Source organism: Cyanistes caeruleus, chromosome 8 (assembly GCF_971803275.1).
Source record: "Cyanistes caeruleus chromosome 8, bCyaCae1.hap1.1, whole genome shotgun sequence".
Lineage (NCBI taxonomy): Eukaryota > Metazoa > Chordata > Aves > Passeriformes > Paridae > Cyanistes > Cyanistes caeruleus.
Genome location: NC_141708.1, coordinates 10,691,826 through 10,710,922, shown reverse-complemented (window position 1 = coordinate 10,710,922; position 19,097 = coordinate 10,691,826). Strand labels below are relative to the sequence as shown.

The 19,097-nt window shown below is 41.1% G+C and overlaps 1 protein-coding gene across 2 annotated transcripts in view; it reads right to left on the bottom strand.

Annotated features, from left to right (window-relative positions):
* Positions 1 to 19,097, bottom strand: part of SORCS1 (sortilin related VPS10 domain containing receptor 1) — a 262,302-nt gene that overhangs the window by 54,762 nt on the left and 188,443 nt on the right. For both annotated transcript variants that reach the window (XM_023929827.2, XM_023929828.2), the window contains exons 7-10: positions 15,349 to 15,467; positions 13,050 to 13,139; positions 7,752 to 7,931; positions 3,574 to 3,720 (exon numbers count right to left, since the gene is read on the bottom strand). In XM_023929827.2, coding sequence (XP_023785595.2) covers positions 3,574 to 3,720; positions 7,752 to 7,931; positions 13,050 to 13,139; positions 15,349 to 15,467 — 536 coding nt within the window. The remainder of the gene's footprint in view (positions 1 to 3,573; positions 3,721 to 7,751; positions 7,932 to 13,049; positions 13,140 to 15,348; positions 15,468 to 19,097) is intronic.

The window sequence follows — 19,097 nt, the reverse complement described above, 5'->3', positions numbered from 1 at the left end:
AGTCCATATGTGAAAGCTAATTGATTAACTCTCCCAAGCAGAACTGCTCCACAGTTAACCACTTCAAAACACATGGTAAGTACCAAACTAAACTAGCATCTTTGGAATAAAATACCTTGGCAGCTATTCCTTGAAGATTAAGTATACTCATCTTAGAATACAAGTGGTATAAACAAGAAAAACAAAATCCTGGGATTAGATGGAATTTCATTGTTTTCCTCCTTCCTCATTATTTAGAATTGTCTCACAAAAAATGCAAAGAAATTCAGAGTCCCTTTGAAAAATCACCTTGAGGCAGTAGAGGGATGGTTTTGTCTGACTCGCCCTGTGCTTCAACCAGATTCCTTCCTAACCTCCTTAGCCAACAACTTATCTGCTATGTCCCTCTGTTTTAATTCTCACCTAGTTTAGGTCTGCAGACCAGGTGCACAGAGCACACAGCACTGCACTCGCAGGCTGGGGACTGTACTGTCAGAAATGGGAAATGGCAGATCCCATTTGCCAGTGAGCTGGAACATGCATCATTGCTGAGTCCTGGGCTACTGCTAGAGACAATTACACTGAAAACCAGCAGTGGGGAAGCACTGGTATCTGCAGCAAGGATGGGAGCTGAACTACACGTACGAGGGACTAAGAAGGATTCACTTATCTGTGCCATAAGGAAAAGCAGGATCGTGTCAGGAACACTTATGTCTAGAAGGAAAAGGAGCAGTTGACATAAGGAGGTAAAACTAGTGATGCAGGAGTGGCTAAAGAGGTGAGTGGAGCTTGTGAAGTGTTTAAATGCTCAACTATGTCACACTGACAAGGAACAGAATTGCCTCAGAGCAGGGGAAAATGCCTTTTCTCCACATTTTCCCCCAGCAAAAAACCCTTATGGATCTCTGATTTATATCCAGGAATGTAAATTTAGAGTGCTTTTGCTTAAAAAACTTCCCTACCACTCTCAACCCTGTGGTTTATTCTCTATAATTTCTAGAATGCTTTCATTCCATTTCTGCCTTCATATTCCCCACCATTAAGTGTGAATCTCAGATGGGATTTTTAAATAGCTTGTCTCTCTTGCAGAACTGCTATTTCACTTCGTGGTTTGGTACATTTTCTGTACTTCCATCCCTCCCTTTCTATGGCAGGCAGACTGCCTGTTCCTGTAAAAACCTAACAAGTTTGTTTAGTTCAGATTTCAGCTATTTGCTTTCTTTCCAATTTGCAAGTTGACCACCTGAGACTCTGCATGCTCAGCTGGGGTTTCCTGCTCCTCTGCCATTCCAAAAGCTGGTGAAAACCTAAACATGGAGAAGTGCTTAGACAATGAAAGAGGCCTCTTGTACCCAATGATAGGGGAAGAGGAAAAATAAACATAGCTAAATATTCTGGCTTTACCACAGGGCAGAACTGATAAAATACTTTCCATTCTCCTGAAAGGACAGACTGAGATACAAGGTTAAAGTTATTGAGGATTTGTCCCTTAGCACCCTGAAACGACAGAACAATTCCTGCACTCCAGCTCAAGTCACAGAGCACTTAAGAAATGTAAACAGCATGACAAACATCCACTGAGCTTGCAAAGGTGGAACTAATTCTCAGAGCAAGTACACAGTTGCATAGAGAGCAAAATGAAAACAAAATAATGTTTAAATAGTGGTTTATGCACAGTGGAGCTCCAGAGATGTAAGTGCAATCCCCAGAGATTCTCTAGGTCAGTTCTTACTGTGCCCCTACAAGTGTCCATACTTCTGCTCCTCCTCTTGATCCTTTGTCTGGCTTCTTCAAATTTATCACCCTCGAGGGAATCCAGCTTGTTCAGGTGTATTTGGTCTAAATTTAAATGAAGTTTATTGTATCCTCTGGTGCCCACGGATATAGTAGCAGATACAGGAGGGATGGGAAGGCTTAAAGGGAGCCCTAAGTCTCTCTCCCCCCATAAGAACTGTCCTTTTGTGTTTCACACACAAATATATGATTGATTCCTTATATAATGGGCAGCCACAGTGGCTTGTATATAAAATACCCAATTCCTGCAAACTGTTCTGTAAGTGCCACACAGAGCAGCATCACTGGCTCACTTATAACCAGAAGGGCAAGTCAGACTTTGCATGATCAGTGCACAAAAATACCAAAAAAGACCTCTCAGAACTCTAACTTCAAATTTACAGACTAAAAAAAAAAAGTCTACTCTTATTATTTTACTTGCCTACGTGCTTTTTTTTGTTCTTCTGCCTTGCCAGTCCCCTAGAATATTATACTATCATATCACATAATAAAAGTCTTGAGTTTCTGATAAAACTGGTTATAATTTGAGAAGGTCAAGATGTCCTTTTTTTTACTGAATATGTTCACTTAAGTTAAAACTAGATTATACAATCTACTTGAAACACAAAGGCACACAGTCCCTTCCAAAGAACTGAATTGCTTTATGCCTGCAAAGTTTTTTGCACGTCATCTTTTTCGGTTTTCACCTCATAGAAACATCTAATTAAAAAGTCACTGAGTCACAATTTTTAAAAATTCGAAAGAATAAAACAAACCCAAAAAAATTTAGTCACCCAGTCTTTCCTATTTATTTTTTCCAAACTGGACAGAAAATGAAGGGCTTGCATTTTGGCTCAATCAAAAAATCAATTATTTGAACAGCTTCAAATACTTATTCTTTGCTCTTGCAATAGTGCATGACATTCAGTTAAGAGATTAGTGTAGCATTCAGCTACAAAATATAATGCTGATTCAGATTCTAATGCCTCAAAATGAGAAACTTTTTTCTTTTTTTAGATGGAAAACAACATGCAAGTACAGGACAGCAGCAATCTAAATAGTGTCCCTGATTCTGCCTGGAACCATATTAGAATTAGTATAATATGAAAGCTATTGAGAAACCCAAATACAGAGGTTCTGAGTATAATCCTACTGCTGTGAATAGATTGTATCAGCTGAAAAATATGTCAAAATCAGTTTAAGATCTCTAATTTTATAGAGATCTCCAATTCTATTCACATTACTTATATTTCACTTACCCTCTTGGAAAGTGTTTGCATATAATGATGATTAAAGACTTAGCTATATGTGGGTCTGTATCAATAAGTACAGAGATAGATACAATTTACACCAACACAAAGCTGTACATATATTTGGATGAATGTGTCGATTCTCACTTCTGAGCTCAAAGAGAAAATGATGAACGTTAATAAATATTAATGCCAACAGAGCAGCCTGAAAGCTGCTCTGAGCTCTCATTTCTTTCGAGCCTGTTTCCAGCTACTGTGTCTGAGCTCTGAGCTACAGCAGCTCTCGCCTCCCATCTAGTGTCCAGAGAACCCACTGCCAGACACAGCCTCCAGCTTCCCCTGCTCTTCCAGGGGACTCAGCCTTTCTGCAGAAGGCAGCTGATCCACAATGCTTACATTTGTTCCAGAAATTAAATTAAATTAACCTAAATTACAATGCAATAACCCCTGGCAGCCCAAGCCTGAAGCACCGCACTCCAAGAGCTACACTGCATGGAGAGGGGTAACACCACTCTTTGTGGTGCTACCTGGTAGAACAAGATTCCCCCAAGTTCCCCCCTCAGGTACTTACTAGGAGACACTGAATGGGATTTCCTCTCAGATCCGTGTGCGGAGCCTGCAACAAACTCCAGTCTCTCCCTTTATTGTAGGTGATGAAAGTTTTCACTTGGTTGTCAATCTTCTTGTTAGCCAAGAACATTCCCTTTATCCCTGCTACCTAGGAAAAATTGACATGGCTGAAAAATAGATCAAGTCCATGCAGGTTCTGTGCATGTCCCTTTTTCTCTGTCAAACCCACCAGGGCTGTGATGGCTCTGTCAGCGTGGTCAGTGTCAGGGCCAGAATTGCCAATGTACATCAAAGGCAAGCTGGGGTGCTGGGGAAAAGATAAAGCCATCACAGGTGCAAAGATGACAAATGGGAAAGAAATATTGCATTTCAGAATCATCATGGGAACATGGCAAGATGTCAGTGGCATTATCTGTAAAGTGACAACCTCTCAACTGTGTAGGCATCCTTCCCCCTGAAAGATGAAACGTGTACAGGCAATTATTTTTCTCTTGCACAGCAGCAGCAGGAAACAGCAGCAATTTTGCCCTTGTGAAGAAAACAGCAACACACACACAAAAACTTGCTGTTCAATGTTCTCATCCAGCCTTCTCTTCAGACATTTTATCTAAGGATCTCAATGTGTTTCATAATTATCAGTGTTTCAACAGGGTAATTTGGGGCCAGAGGTATTTTTCTTATGGTTTTGTGTTTTGAGGAAACCAAAGCACTGGTGACTCGAGCAAGGCCACACAGAATGCTAGTTACAGAGCTGGCAATGAGGTCTTCATCCTTTTCCCTTTTTCCCGGTGTTTTACCCAACAGTTTAAATCCAGACCTGCAGGAGGATTTTGTGGAGACATGATGCTAACAGATTCACATTGGAACCAAGCCTAAAAGTATCTCAGTGAGGAGGAAAAAAAATAGTGAACCTCAAACCACAACTCACACTGCAGAATGTTCCCATCTTCTCAGCACACTGAAAATCAATAGCCCAATAGCTGCTGCAGCTTGCGAATGAATTTGTTAGGCTGTCATTCTGCAATCTGAGTGCCGCAATAAAAAGGGAAGTGAAATCAGGAGAAGGAGGGGGAAAGTGAGAAACTTTTTGGTTTCCAGCAAGTCTGTTCAGTCATCCACCTCACCTCTGCTTATGATGTAGAATTAGCAGAGAGAATCATTCATTAGAAGTTTTTATTCACAGAGATTAAACGACATGGCATAGCAAACAGTTACACAGCAGATTCAGAGCTTTTTCCAGCTCAACCCATTTAATTATGTGGCTGGATTTGGGTGCTACAGCTACCAGTGAGCAGGACCTTATTGCACGTTTAATCATGTGCTGTGAGACTACTTGTGCACAGTGCTTTGGTCCAGCACAGTGATGTACTCAGTCATTCAAATAGCACCTTCCTGAATTTCATCTGAAGTTCATAAAGACTTTGACATGGCTTGCCATAAAGGGCAATAGTCTTTAAATTACAGTTAACTAATTCATTGTTGATATAAGCAAAAAAAAGATAACCTTTTCAATTTCCCATCTGGATTGTTTGATCCCACCCAAGTAAGCATTCAAGATTTTTTTGTTGTAGTAGAAAGGCACCCTGAAAAGACAATGGTACTCCTGTCTCACAGTGATATTGCATGAATAGACAGGGATGGAAAAATAACATAGTTCTGCCTTTACTACCAGGGGCTTGAGCCTATAGCTGCAGTTGTACTTCGCTTTGTTGCTGTCCCAAAATTGTTCTATTATATAGTCCCTGTGAAACGCTGGCCATAAATGATTAAAGAGCACTTTATATATCAGGCAATAAAACTGTTCTGAAATCCTGAAATTTTTTTCTTTTTATGATTCTAGTCATGGGCTGGGACTCAGAATACTTTCATGAGGAAGCAAAGCTATTCTGTCAGTCTTGGACAGCTTTATCTTAAAAGAAGGCTGCACACACATGCTTGTGTATTCCCAGAAGAGACAGACCAATTGCTTATACACAACCTGACACACACAGGGAGCTGTTCAGCCCTGCTGCTCACACAATCATCACAGAGAAAGACCCAGGCAAGCACATGCATGACCACCAGTGGTCAGAGAGGAAAGCTCCCACACAGGAGCTGCAGAATCCTCACCACCCTGAATGCACTGTGTGCAGATACTAAAGCTGCTCTACAGCTTCAGAAAGATCCATACAAGACACTTGAACACACAACTCTAGAGACATTTTTCACTCCCCATCACCACCTTCATACATCAAACATACTTCTCAGCCAACATACATGCTGCTAGAAAAAAAGTAAGTTCCAGAGTGATATATACCATAGCTATAGACACACCTCCTCACAGTCTGTTATCACTTCAGTCATGGATTGTCACAGGCAGGACTGTCTTGCTGTGGACCCTTCCAACAGAGCCTTATCACATCACTGGGCAGACACAGGAACTAGAGAGGGTACTTAGACACAGTGGTAAGTGATTTAGCTTTCCCCTCACTTTAGGAGGTGGTAAGTAAGACAATCTTTTTGTGAACTTAAGGAGATACCATGAAAGAATTTTTATTTTGTCCATGCACCTAATGCAATTCCCTGCTTAGCAGCACTGAGCAGATTTATCTTTGATTTAGAATCCATTTAGGAATACACAAATACACAAACACGTTCACTGCAATGCAACCAGAAGAATTTACTTCTAACACCTGAGAGACAGACACCTGCACATTAAACAGGCCTTTTTCTGGCATGTTCTTTAATGACCATGCTTTTTTAAGTATACTGCTGCCACCAGAGAAGGACTCGTTTGGCTATCTCTCCACCTACTTTTAATTTATCTATGGCTTCTTTTCCTTCTCTTGCCTTCCTCTCCATTTTCCCCTAGACCACTGTAACAATCTGACTCAGAGAACCATGCTGGCTGGCTCTCTCTTCCCTTCCAGCAAGAACATCAAACTGAAAGGAAGGTTTGTGCCAGGTTCCATGTCAGCCAATATTCCTTCTATCTAGACAATCAGTAGATACGATGCTGTAAGTCTGATTCCATCACTTTCAGTCCAGGTTACTGTGTGGTGTCAGACAAATAAACTAAACAAAAGATTTTCTTTACCCCTTGGGATGTAGGACACCTTTACATAATGCAGTAAAGCTGCTTCCCCAGCTGACAGTAATAAGAGGCAACAGTTTTTCCATGGGCTGCCAGCACTGTGGAGAGATTAATGGTAAAAAATGTCCAAATGACTGAAATGGCAGTGTCCATCTGCACAGATGTATAACTCTGGATAACTCAGCATAACTCTTGGGCTCTCTGGACAATTCAATGTGGTTCTCAAGCAGAGGGCAGCTGAAGGAAAACTGCAGAGCAGAGCTAATACTGGGACAGTGACAGGGAAATACGGGAAGCATCTTCAAAGGTACTCAGACCTACTTGATAACCTTTATTCTAAATGGTCAGAAAATACCCTGGAGGAGACCTGAAAACAAAACCTGACCCTCAGGACAACAGCTGAGGATTGAATTTCTCCTCAGCTGAGTGCTTGTCTCCAGAAGGAAAACGGGCAGCAGACCAAGAGATGGACAAGGGCACACTAGAAGTCTGATCTTAGGATCAGTTGTCATAGGAGACAATGCAAATTGGGCTTTTTACAGTGAGCTTAAACAAAGCACACTTGTTCAGAGAAAGGCTCAGGGTAAAGAGGGCATCAAAGTGAGGTACGAGAGTTTCCATGCTCACAGGATAGCCCAAGAGGGAATACCAATAATGGCTTAAATTCCCAGAATAGTCCAAGCTGAGAAAGGTGACAAGGAGAGCTGAAAACTGCAGACTCTCCTTAACTTCTAAAACAAGAGATTAGATTGCCAGAAATGCAACAAAAGTTGGAGATGATACCACTGAGACTGTTGGGAGCTGTCAGAGCCATAGAGCCAACACAGGTCCAAGCAGGATTTTGGCTGACAGAGTTCCTCTTAGCAAATGAATTAACTATTCCACCACTTTTTTCTATGCATCAAAGAGCCATGAGCTCTTTGGCTCACCTGAGAACCTGCTGGTGAATACAGCAGTAAACTGTAAAAGGGTAAAACCCTGTGTTTAGTCATTTGTTGGCTTTGCTGTTCACAGGCATTTTACGAGACTGACGTGCAAGGAGGAAACGGTACTGGCATCACGTGAGCTCCTGAGATAGCAACGAGATGTTTGGAGTTATGACATACCTCATAGAGGTCAATCATCACATTCCCCTCCAGCCCTTGACTGCTCTTGACGTTTTCCAAGGCCAGGGTGAAGTAGACCCCTCGGGTGTCGGAGATGTACAGATTGTACGTGTCGTTCTGGTTCCACTCTTGCACAGCTGCAAACACCTGATTCTCATCTGTGCTGATAACATGCATGTCCTGGGGAAAGAAAAGAGAGGCAGCTTACTCGAGGGAGCTCTGTGCTGCCATTTCCAATGGCACCAAAGGAACTGGGGAGGAGCAAGGGATGTATTTAGGCTGGAGTTTAACCGGGAACTCAGCGGACAATACTGCTGCATTTTACTATTGTATTGTCCATGGGCACTGTAAGCAGGTAATTCCATCCAGGAATATTTTACACCAGCTCTCTTCTGCCAGTTTTCAAAGCAGTAATTAACTGATGAGGTGTTAATTGAACATTTACATTGGCACTACAGCATTATACAGCAGCACTTTCACTCCCCTTACCAACACCTTCATTTTAGTGAACATTTTGTCTGGGGAACAGGGAGGATTGTTTATTTGTTGGAGGTTTTTTTTCCATATAGCATCTGAGTGATTCCACTCATGAGTATGGAATCACAGATATTACAAATGTAGGGGTTTAAAAAAAGAAGATCATCTGAAACATCTGCTTCTTGCCCAGCATTCAGAAGCCAAATATGCTCAGGACCTGATACAAGTAGGAACTAATGAGGGAACATCTGCTGTTACCTACTGTTTCTAATGACAATGTGGGTTGGAGCCACTGGACCTGGACCACTCTACTAAACAGATACCTCAGGAAATAAAACAGAAAAACATAACCCTAATCTTCACTAGATATTAAGAACAGAAATGTAATTAGATCACTAGCATTATGAGTGAGGTTTTGTTTTACTCTGTTCCTTCTCTGTGTTACGGCAAGCAAGAAGCAATGAAAAGATTGCATAAGTGAAGAAAAAACAGGAACTATTGAACCTGATCCCATCTTTCAATGGCTGGAGAAATTATTACCCATTTTATTTTATCTTCCATTACAATGGAAAAAGCCACTGAGAGAGAGATTGTTATAATGAAATTCCCAGGCTCTATCTGCCCAGCACAGGCATCCTGAGTTCTTTGGTGCTATAAAAATCTGTGGAGGTAGGAAAAGAAATGAAGATTTCTTAGCACCAGGTGATTCCCAGAAGACTCAGCTGCTCAGTCTGTTTTGGGCAGATATCCCAAAGTTATTCTGCTTCCATGAATCTCAGCCAGGACTTTCTATATGCAAAACTGAGAACTTTATCAGAAAATATACTCTTCGCAAGCTGATGCTATTTCTCCCTTCTGCTAATAATAGTTTCTGAAGATTCAGTGTCTGGTGGCTTTTTAGTGAGGATTAATACTTCTGGATGAAGCCTTGTAATGTAAAAATAAAAAAGCTATATAATGAAGAAATTTGCTCTATAAATTTGAAAGTGGATTCACCATGGAGTTAAGATTCAAAACAGTTTCTTGTTCATCCAGATCCAGATCTGAATACAGAGTGGATGAACATGCACTTGATTTACTTTCTTCCTGAAAAGTAAAGATTTTCTTCTTGGAGAAAATCATGTCCCAGAAGATGGGCTCATTTTGTGAAGGAACAGATTGGCTTAATTCCTGAGGCAATAGGAAAAGTAATGTAAGTCCCACTGAGTCCTAATTTTGTCTGTGAACAGACATCCCCTCTCAGCTCCAGCTGTGCCAGTAGGAGTTACAGCCACAGCTGTTTGTCTGTGGCTCCTCATCTCAGACTGTCACCCTGGTTCAATCTGCTGGTAGATCTGCATCAGCAGGTGTTCCCAGTGTGCTTCAGGCAACGTTGGCTAGCACAGCTCTAATCTCAAGTGTTAATTTCTGCATATGGGCACACATGGGCAGGCTCTCCATTTAAACATAGATGGAAGTTATAAGTAAAACTCATTTTTAGTGGTGAATGTACTTTTTCATTACCTTACCATTTCATTCAATAGTTTTGTAAAAACTGGGAGAGAGGGATAAAAAGATACCTTGATCAACAGCAGAGAAGACTAAAGGCAATTTCACAAATGCTGAAGAAGCAAATTATTTATTCACTAGATACTTCCTGTATTTGATCAGAGCATGCTGTAAGATGGAAGTCTAAAGAAGATTCCAGTAAGCCTGAAGGAATTTAAGCCTAGGAAAGCAGTGATTGAGACTGAATTGTCATAATACACATAATGCAGAAAATAAAAATATATAGCATTACGACTGTGTGCCTTTGGGGATAAATTAACTTTTCCTCTTAATATGGCCTTCAACAGATTCAGCAATGATGCACAGCTTTGATGGAAAAGGATTAGTATATGGGCATGAAACAGTTCTTGGAGCAGCATCAGGAATTCATTTCCACACCAGGAAAATTCAAATTAATCAGCATATCATATTATATTTATTTTTTTTTTAAGGGTGGGGATTAATTTCTTTGGGGGGTGGATAGGAATAATACAAAAAGACAGCCTTGATCTGGGTATAGCACAAGCTCCTTACAGAGATGGAAGAGGGCAGGAATTTAAGCAAGGCACCTTTCTCCAACAGCTATCACCTTCAGGGGCTCCACTTGCATTTCTCTACTGAAAGCCTGATTTTTTTTCTCTCTGTTCCAGAACATACTGGAAGTACATTAATACGCAGTTCTACTTTCTGTCCCTTTTGCCTTTTCAAAGACAAAAGTAGCATGAGTTTGATCAGGTGTCTCCTCAAACAACTAAAAGCCAAGGCTTTCTAAATTACTAAACAATTGCCCTTTTTGCATTTGGTCAGGGAACATTTTTTCCTGGCAAGTTAAGTAGCAGTAGGGATGTGTAATGCCTGTTTTATTCTGCCAGCTGCTCAGTTGGTCAGAGCATGGGGCTAACAGCAAGTTTGTGGGATCAATCTCCCACAAAATATGGATCACTCACTCAAGAGTTGGAGTTGATGATCCTTGTGGGTCCCTTCCAGCTCAGAATATTCTATGAAATATCTGTGAAGATGCTGGCTCTTGCCTTTGCCTTCTGTGAAATTACTGAGGCTGTCAGACCTTTTAGGGTCTGTATTTAAGGATCTTCTTTATTTTTTGTTATTGCTTCTTCCATCAGGATATGCATCCTGAGGTTGAAAGGAAGTGATGAATTTAAAAGAGAGGTACCATATGCACCCATCCCATCACTATTCGACCCAATACCAGTTAAGACAGGTCTTTTTAAAACAGAAATTGCTTGACTTGCTTCAGTACTCTCAAATGTGCCCAGTGCATTGGTCTAAACTGGAGTAAATGTACCCTGTGTACATTTAAGGTGATTATCATGAGTGACATTACAGTGTGTGACAAAGCCCACATTGTGGTGCTGTGGTACAGAACAGGCAGCATCAACCCACAGACCAACATCACTGCAACAATTACCAGGTCTCCATAAAGACTATTTACAGGGTTAACACAACCTGTATGCACATATGCACGCATCTGCTTGAATGGAACAGAGTTTCGAGTTTATTTAGGCTTTTAATCAAAGTAGCTACAAGGCTGTCAGTGTCAACAAGAATAATATTTTAGTTTGATTTGCTGTAGGCCATCCTGCCTGAGCAGCAGCATCACCTGCCAAGGCTGCCTGCTGTCACATGCCTCCAGCCAGGAAGAGTGACACACAGAGACAAAAAGCTCAATATTTCCATCTTCAATTACAGAAGTCACTTAGTACTGCTTACCATATTTGGCCCCTCTTTCTTAGCTGAAGGAGATAAAAGAGAATTTGGGCATAAAGGAAGCTGTATGTTCCAATTCCTTGAATAACATAACTCTCTGTGCATTTTTCATTAAAGTGACTATTTTGCTTTGATAGCAGCCACCTAGACAGCCACAGCTCTGCTGTAGCTCCTTCCAAGCCAAATGCAGCTCTTCAGACTTTGAAGATATTCCGAGATCGTGACAAAGCATCTTTCTTTGGGTCAAATAACATGAATATATTGCTCCAATTCCTGTTCTCTGGAACACATTGTAATTTAATTCTAGCACATTTTCCCTGGCTCTCCAGTTATCTCTTTGAGACGGTGGACAAAAAAATCAGTGTGGGCTAAAGGAAACAATAACTTTAAAGCAAACAGTGTTTCTACAGATGGTCTGAATTGGCTGTAAATAACAACTTTTTTTTGGCTTTTACAATAACCATCCTAAAATGCAACTCTGTTGCTAAGGGCTCTTTCAAATAATACCTATTTAAATCTGATCTGAATTTACAGAGTAATTTCTCTTTCTTGGGCAGGAAGTTTCAAAGCAACCTATCTTAAAATGTGACTGAAAATTTTGAGTCAGACCACAAGTCTCCTGTGTCAGAACTAAGATCCCTGGTGTGGTCCCCATTGTCCTGCAAGCTTCCAGTGCTGTGAGCAGGAGCAGCAGCGTAGGGAAGGTGAGGCACTAAAGGGCGGGGTTTGAGCTGCAGTCTTTTTATATGAACCCAATCAATCCACTACAAACAGGCCTGATGGATTGAGGAATCAAAGACCACAGTTGTGAAATTAGCCAAGTTATCCCTTTGAACAGTTCCACCTACAAAATCTGACTTTGCACTTTCCTTTTTCCCTTTTGACAATCCCTGCTTAGTTTCTGGGAATGCATTTGTCTTCTGATGTTAGACCTCATACAGAATCCATAAGACCATTTGATACATTTCAGCTTCAATCTCATTTAAGACAGGCTACATCAAGAATGAAAAGGCCAAAAAAAAGTCCTCTGTGTTTGTTAAGAACCCATTAGGACCCCAGCTGCAAATTGGTGGTTTCTTCAAAATGGAACTAACATTTTATAAAAGTCTTTCAGAAAATTTAGCTTCAGAAGCCAGAAATATCCTTTCAAGCTCCAATGCTAATTCACCATTGTTAATTAGGCCAGAGACAGAGCAGGCACACAAAGACATCTTTCTGCTTGGTTCCCATTAAAATCTACTAATGAGGTAAAGCACAAAAAGCAACCCATACAAGACAGCGAGAGGAGATGGGAATTTTAAGATTAAAAATAAAAAAAGAATCCCCTCCATAACTTAATTAATTAACCAGAAAGAAATGGTAATTGACATGGGCTGCTGTATCTGCCTACAATTCATGCTCATGTCCTTGACCAGCTCTTTTCTTGCTTGCAAACCTTCTGTTCAAGAAGAATGCTGTTTGCACTCACTGCATGTCATCTTGCAGTTACTTGTGTTGGACTCAAGACCTCCTGTGCAATCAAAATATCTGTAGGCACACACGGGCATTCCAGCAGCAGCAACCTACCTTGGGCAAGGAGTATTTTGGCAGCTTCATCTGTGCAAATGGGCTCCTCCTATAAGAAACGTAATAATGTGGTCTTCCTCCTGATGTCAGCTATGAGATAAGCAGGAAAGTTTTCGTCAGGCTTTTCTTAATTTTGTTTTTTTATCAGAAAGAATATCAAACAAGAGCTGTTAAGAGAAATACCACAGTGTGGTGGCAATGGCTTAAACTGCAGCGCTGTTACAGCTGAGGAATAAACATTGATCCAACTGACAGTGGCTGAAAAAGAAAACAAGAGGAATCCCATTTTCAGCAGAGACAAAGGCTAGAATCTCATGTAAAAACTCGACTTCAGTGGGGCCATTATGTCACCTCCTGATACCACAGCTCTCCTGTGCCTTACCAGAACTCTCTCTGTTCTTTGCTATCTGCAGAGCTGCCCTGTTGATTAGATCAGCAGATTGGCTGACATGAGGCTGGATTTCTATTTCTACTTCCAGCTTTGGTTCCTGTGTGGCCCTGGACAAGCCATCATAGGTATCTGCTATGAGATCAGCTAAATATTCACAGATATGGAGGGCGGGAGAAGCTTGGTCGATTTGGCATTTTTGTGAATCTGGCCATCTATTTAAGCACATAAATACTGATGGCAGACCTTGAAAGTGCTCGGTTAGAGCAATGTGAGGTATCATTTTCTACACCCTATTAAAGGAGGGAAAAAGAAAGAAAAAAGCTCTCAATTTTATCTGGCTTCCGGTGCTGCTGAAGTATAATCAATGTTTGTAAAGTACTTTGAAATCCTTGGATGAAAGATACTGAAAAACAAATATGCCAAGGGATTCTCCATGCAGAACTTTGCTTTAATTGCTTGATATCTGAGCTTATCAAGATTTTCCTTTAGTAGTAAGTGTTTTAAAATGCACTGCAGTAGTTTAAAATGCAAGATACACAGAGGTTCATACCTGATTGAGTAAAATAAGCACTATTTCTCATTCCAAAGCTCTTCAACTTTCTATTTATTTTTTTTTTAAGGGAACTGGGCAAAAGTTAGGGGAAGGAAGGCCAGAAATATTTTTTAATGAGAGACTGTGAGTTTGTAAATAAAACAAGTTTAGTAGGAAAATAAACTACCATTCCTTTATCCTGGTTCTTTTAAGCCTAGTAATTCATTCCAAATGGCTTAGCTGCAGAAAAGCCAGATGGAGATCAAGGAAGGAAGGGAGGGAAGGCTAGAAGGAGGGTGTTCTTCTATTCTTCCATGCATACACAGCCTGGCACAGGATTATTCCTCCTTTGAAGAACAGAAGGGAAAACACCAGATCCAGCATCAGCCAGGACAGCTAAAGAGAAATGCTCCAGCTCCTGTGTCAGTCGAGCCACAAACACACAGCCATTCTGGAATGAGAGAGTGTGGCTAAACAGTGACGCATGCCCCTGCTTTCCCTGCCACATAAACACTTCCTTTTTGCCTCAGACACACAAGGCACAAAAGCTGTTCTGAAGTGTATGTCCCAGATTTATTTGTAGATTATTTAGACTGGTGTTTAAGACTCAGTTCATTAACTGAAGCCAATTAGCCATCAACTAACCCAATGTAAAATATCAATCCTCTCCCCTACACTCACAAGCATGCTAAAACAGAAACTGTCTGGAAGCCCAGTTTAGTGCAAATGATCTCCAGTTCACCTCCACGTTCCCTACAATTCTGTTGTTATTTTTCTCCTCTTCAGCTAACATTAAATGGACACTGGCAGCAGCCTAATGAAACCCACAGTGGTTCGAATCTATTCACCAGCTCTCACCTGGAATGAGAGCCTGGTTGAGTACATCCCATCTTCTGCCTTTTCACTATAATCACAACTGAGGCATAACAATAAAGCCTGATTACTCCTTTGGTGCTTTCCCTGACTCCCTCCCTTCTTCCTTATTTCTCTCTCATACTCAAAAAAGCTTTGGTCTATTCCCTTGTAATAGCAGATGAGTGACACACCACTTCCAGCTGGGGGGTTAAAGCAGTAATGCCAGGGTGCTGATGAGATTGCAAGGAGTGGCACAGAGCACTCCAGCACACAGGGAACATACTTCAGGCAGGAACTCTATGGTCCTACAGCAACAAGACACCAGAGCTTAAAGGAACACAGTTAGCATTGTAACAAACTGCTACAACCCACTCAGTGCCCTGATGGATCCAGTGCTGTCTGAGTAGTTGCAAACTAACACACAGGCACACACATGCAAAGGAATGCAAGAGAAGATAATAGAAGGTAGACTAGTATAATATAAAGTAATAGAATAAATAAAAGAAGAGGGTGTTCTGCACCTGAACAAAGACATAATCACCCTGGACGATCAGGGAGTTATGGTCAATGTAGCCTGGAAAGGGTTTGCTACGGGTGGCTTCACTGCAGTTCTGCATCTTGCAGGTGATGTATTGGGCATCTGAAAGGAAAAGAACAAAAACAACACACTTGAGATCCTGAGCACAGATTCCTCCTACTGTCATCAACCAGTCTGCCGAGGTGGCAATTTGCTTCCCAGATTCATGTGAATTGACACCATCCATCCAACACCACACAAATCTTCTTTCCCCTACATCCTCTGTAAATCCACTCTCAATTACTTTCTTCCTGTAATATCCTTCCTTCTTTACCTGCCTCAACCTCCCATTATTTCTTTCACTCTGCTCTTGATCAGATGTCAGAAATACACATTTTTACCAAGGGAGAATCTTCCATGATGCACCTCTGTATTTCCTACATCACTTACACTCTGTAGAATGATTCAGATTGACTTGGAAAGTATCTCAGACCAACTCCTGTTTAGGGGCTTCACCAACTCCTCTGCTGACAGCATAGGTAGGTGCACTCTGGCAGACCTGGGCAATCATTCCACACTCTCTTGTAAGTAGAAGTCTTAGCAGTTGCAAATTAAATGGCCTAAATGCAGCCACCCATCTTGCAGCCATGCAAGCCATCCCATCCACTGTCACCACGTGGGATGTCCTCGCCACCTCTTCTCAAGCACTGCAAGGTGTTCATCTCATAATCTGTCACCTGAAGAAAAATAGTTTGAATTTCTTCATGGGGACAATTTATCCTAGAATACAGGACCAGATGCTCAGTAATCTGTTTGGACTCTTCCAGATTCATTAAAATTTGTGCTTTGTTTTATGACAAACCTGATCCACACAAGGAACGATTTTGACTTTTTCACATTAGTACTTACATGGCAGAAACACTACATTGCATTTAATATTAGAAGTACTCCTAATTTTCCTTGGAGAAACACAACCCCTTGTTTGATATAATTACCACCTTCAGATCAGAGAAACAGTGTTTTACACTGAAATAGAACTGGCTGGAATTTTACCATCTTATATTTAAACTTGGTTTTAATTAAAATCTATCATTTACATTTCTTTCCTTGCTTTTAAGGGCTGTTGACTTCTGCTTGAAACAGTCATGCAGGATAACACACCTTTGGGAAAGCTCGATGAGGGATGATTTTTCTCCAGCATTTGCAGGATTCTTGGAATATTGAAAGCGCTAAGTATTATTAGCCGCTGCCGTTTATAACATTTTATGCCTTAGCAGCTCACTGCAAAACATTAATGAACACAGCCTGGGCAGCATGATCAAAATGTACTTCCCTTCAGAGGGACATGATTTTTTCCACATTAGCCACGAGAGGGCAGGGAACGACATAATTCCCAGCCTGCTCATTCCAGTGAGCTCAGCAAAGTTCCCTCTCAGAGCTGCTCAGCCCTCTGCCTCCTCTGCACTTGCTGCAGGTCCACAGCTTTCCTGTGCTGAGGGCTCCAGAGCTGGACACAGAGCTCCAGGAGGAGTCTCTCACTCTGTCACAGCAAAGTTCCTGAGTGAAACGTGTGCCAATCCTGAGCTTCAGCAAAGCAGCCTCAGTTGAAATGGTCCTATTGCCACCTGAGCTGCTGGAAAGACTGGGGGATGAAGGAATCTCCTCCACAAGAGATTTTCAAGAGCAGACTGACATCCATTAGAGGAGACTAAGGTTCTTTGGATCCTGCTTTAATAGAGGAATGGGGACTATCCTATTTCTGCTGTGATCACAGGAGTCTGTGCAGCTGTGATTGCATCATTGATAAAGATTTACTAAGGCAATTCCCATGAACTTTTACAGTGCAATTCTCCATGGCTTCAATTCTAAAATGCCAGTAATAACTACAAAAGGGCAGAGCACTGAAATTGCTTAAGCTAATCTCCCAAACAGCCAAACACTGAGATGTGCAAAACAAGAAAAGCTCCTTTTGCTACAGGAGACAGAAGTAAGGAAAAGCAGGCTTCTTGCAGTGCCTGGTTCTCACTGTTTTCCTAGGGGAAGATTTTCTGTGTTCACATTAACTCAAGGATTTTTTCCATTTCATTCTTGCAGACATTTTATGTGACTCCATTGGCAGAGTTTTGTAATTTAGCATTAATTAATGTCAATTAATGTATTCAGTTGCTAAGTTCTGGAATTAATTTCATTAGTTTTCCTGCACAGATGTTTTCCCTGCCATAGGTAATTAGGACATTATGCTTTTCATTTCCAGAACCCTCACCTCCAACAACAGCTGCTGTTTTTAATACACAACAACAAAGTCACACTGTGCCTGGAGAGAAGAACATTGCAACTCCCAGCTCTTACACCCCCAGACACTTTCATTTTTGACAGGTTTAGAAACCCAGAGTAGGAATCTTCTCAGGGAATGGCAGCTATTTCTAAAGAGGAAGCAAGAAAAGTCACAGAACACAAGAACGGAGACATCTTGTAAGGGAAACCTCTGACAAAATTAATCTGTTTCAGTGGTGAAAGAGAATTGCAATATCTAACAGAAAAAGTTAAGATCCAGGGGGACCATGTGCCATGAAATATTTTAGTCTTTTACATTTAGCTTGAGCTCCATGCTCATATGTTCTCAATGCAAATGGATCCAACGTCTCCCAGAGACATTTCTTGGCTCAGCTGGTGGAGAAGGAAGGTTATTGGTGGTTACTGAAGGTTGGTTGGCCTCTGCAAAAGTAAACAGGAGAGTTTTAAATCCCTTCCTAAAGCAGTGAGATTTTCTTCAGGATATTTTGTTGACAAGTGATTTTTTGGATTAAATATCAAACCCTAATATCTACTGCTTCCTAGCATAAGCTCACATGTATGTCTTCTCAAAATCTTATTTGATCACAGGGAGAGTCAGAGAAAATGGTCATTCTGAAAATGTATAATTTATATTTTTCCTGCCTTTAGTTCATGGAGGAATGTTTTTTTTTCCTCTGTCAATAAACCCAGTGTGGAGAAATCAGGAGTTTTATGCAATGTAGTCAATAATCTCTTTCTCTCACAGATTTTCTGTGGAGCATCCCAGTTCATTACTGAGCAGGTTAGACATTAGGGAGAGTTTCTGCTTTTGAAGCATGACTGGCATCCTGTACCTAATGACCCATAAGAACGTGGCAGTGACATATGGCACTGAAAGACCCAGGACTGTAACCCCTCTCCCCCAGTGACTAATAACACAAGTCTAGGGTGCCTCAGCAGTGCAGGTACATCTTCAGCATTCACAACCTCCTATGGCAGTGAATTCCACAGTTTAATTAAATCTTCTCCCATGCTTTAATCTTTTTTTGAGAAGCCCACAAAATGACTGTTCTTTATCCATTTCCATCTGGTCTGAATGTTGATTTGTGAAACATGCATGGTATGGGAATATGCTCACAACTCTCCAGGTCTCAGCAACTGCAGAGCAATTAACCAGTAATGAAGATCAGTGAAATGAAACCATCCCATTTACTAACCACTCACAAATCTGGTTTTATCCTGCTGCTAGTCTTTCTTCATTGCATGTCAGCATCAGAAATCTTTCTTTACATAGGGATGTACATCCTCTGCCATTTCTGACATAAAGCTATAATGAGAGAAACTAACAGATGTCATTCTCCAGGACAAACACTAATCATGATCAGGAAAAAACACTAATCACAATCAGGAAAAAAAAATAAATCACTGCACAGGTTTAGGGCACTACAGGAATTAATTCAGCACTGTAGCTATGTTAGG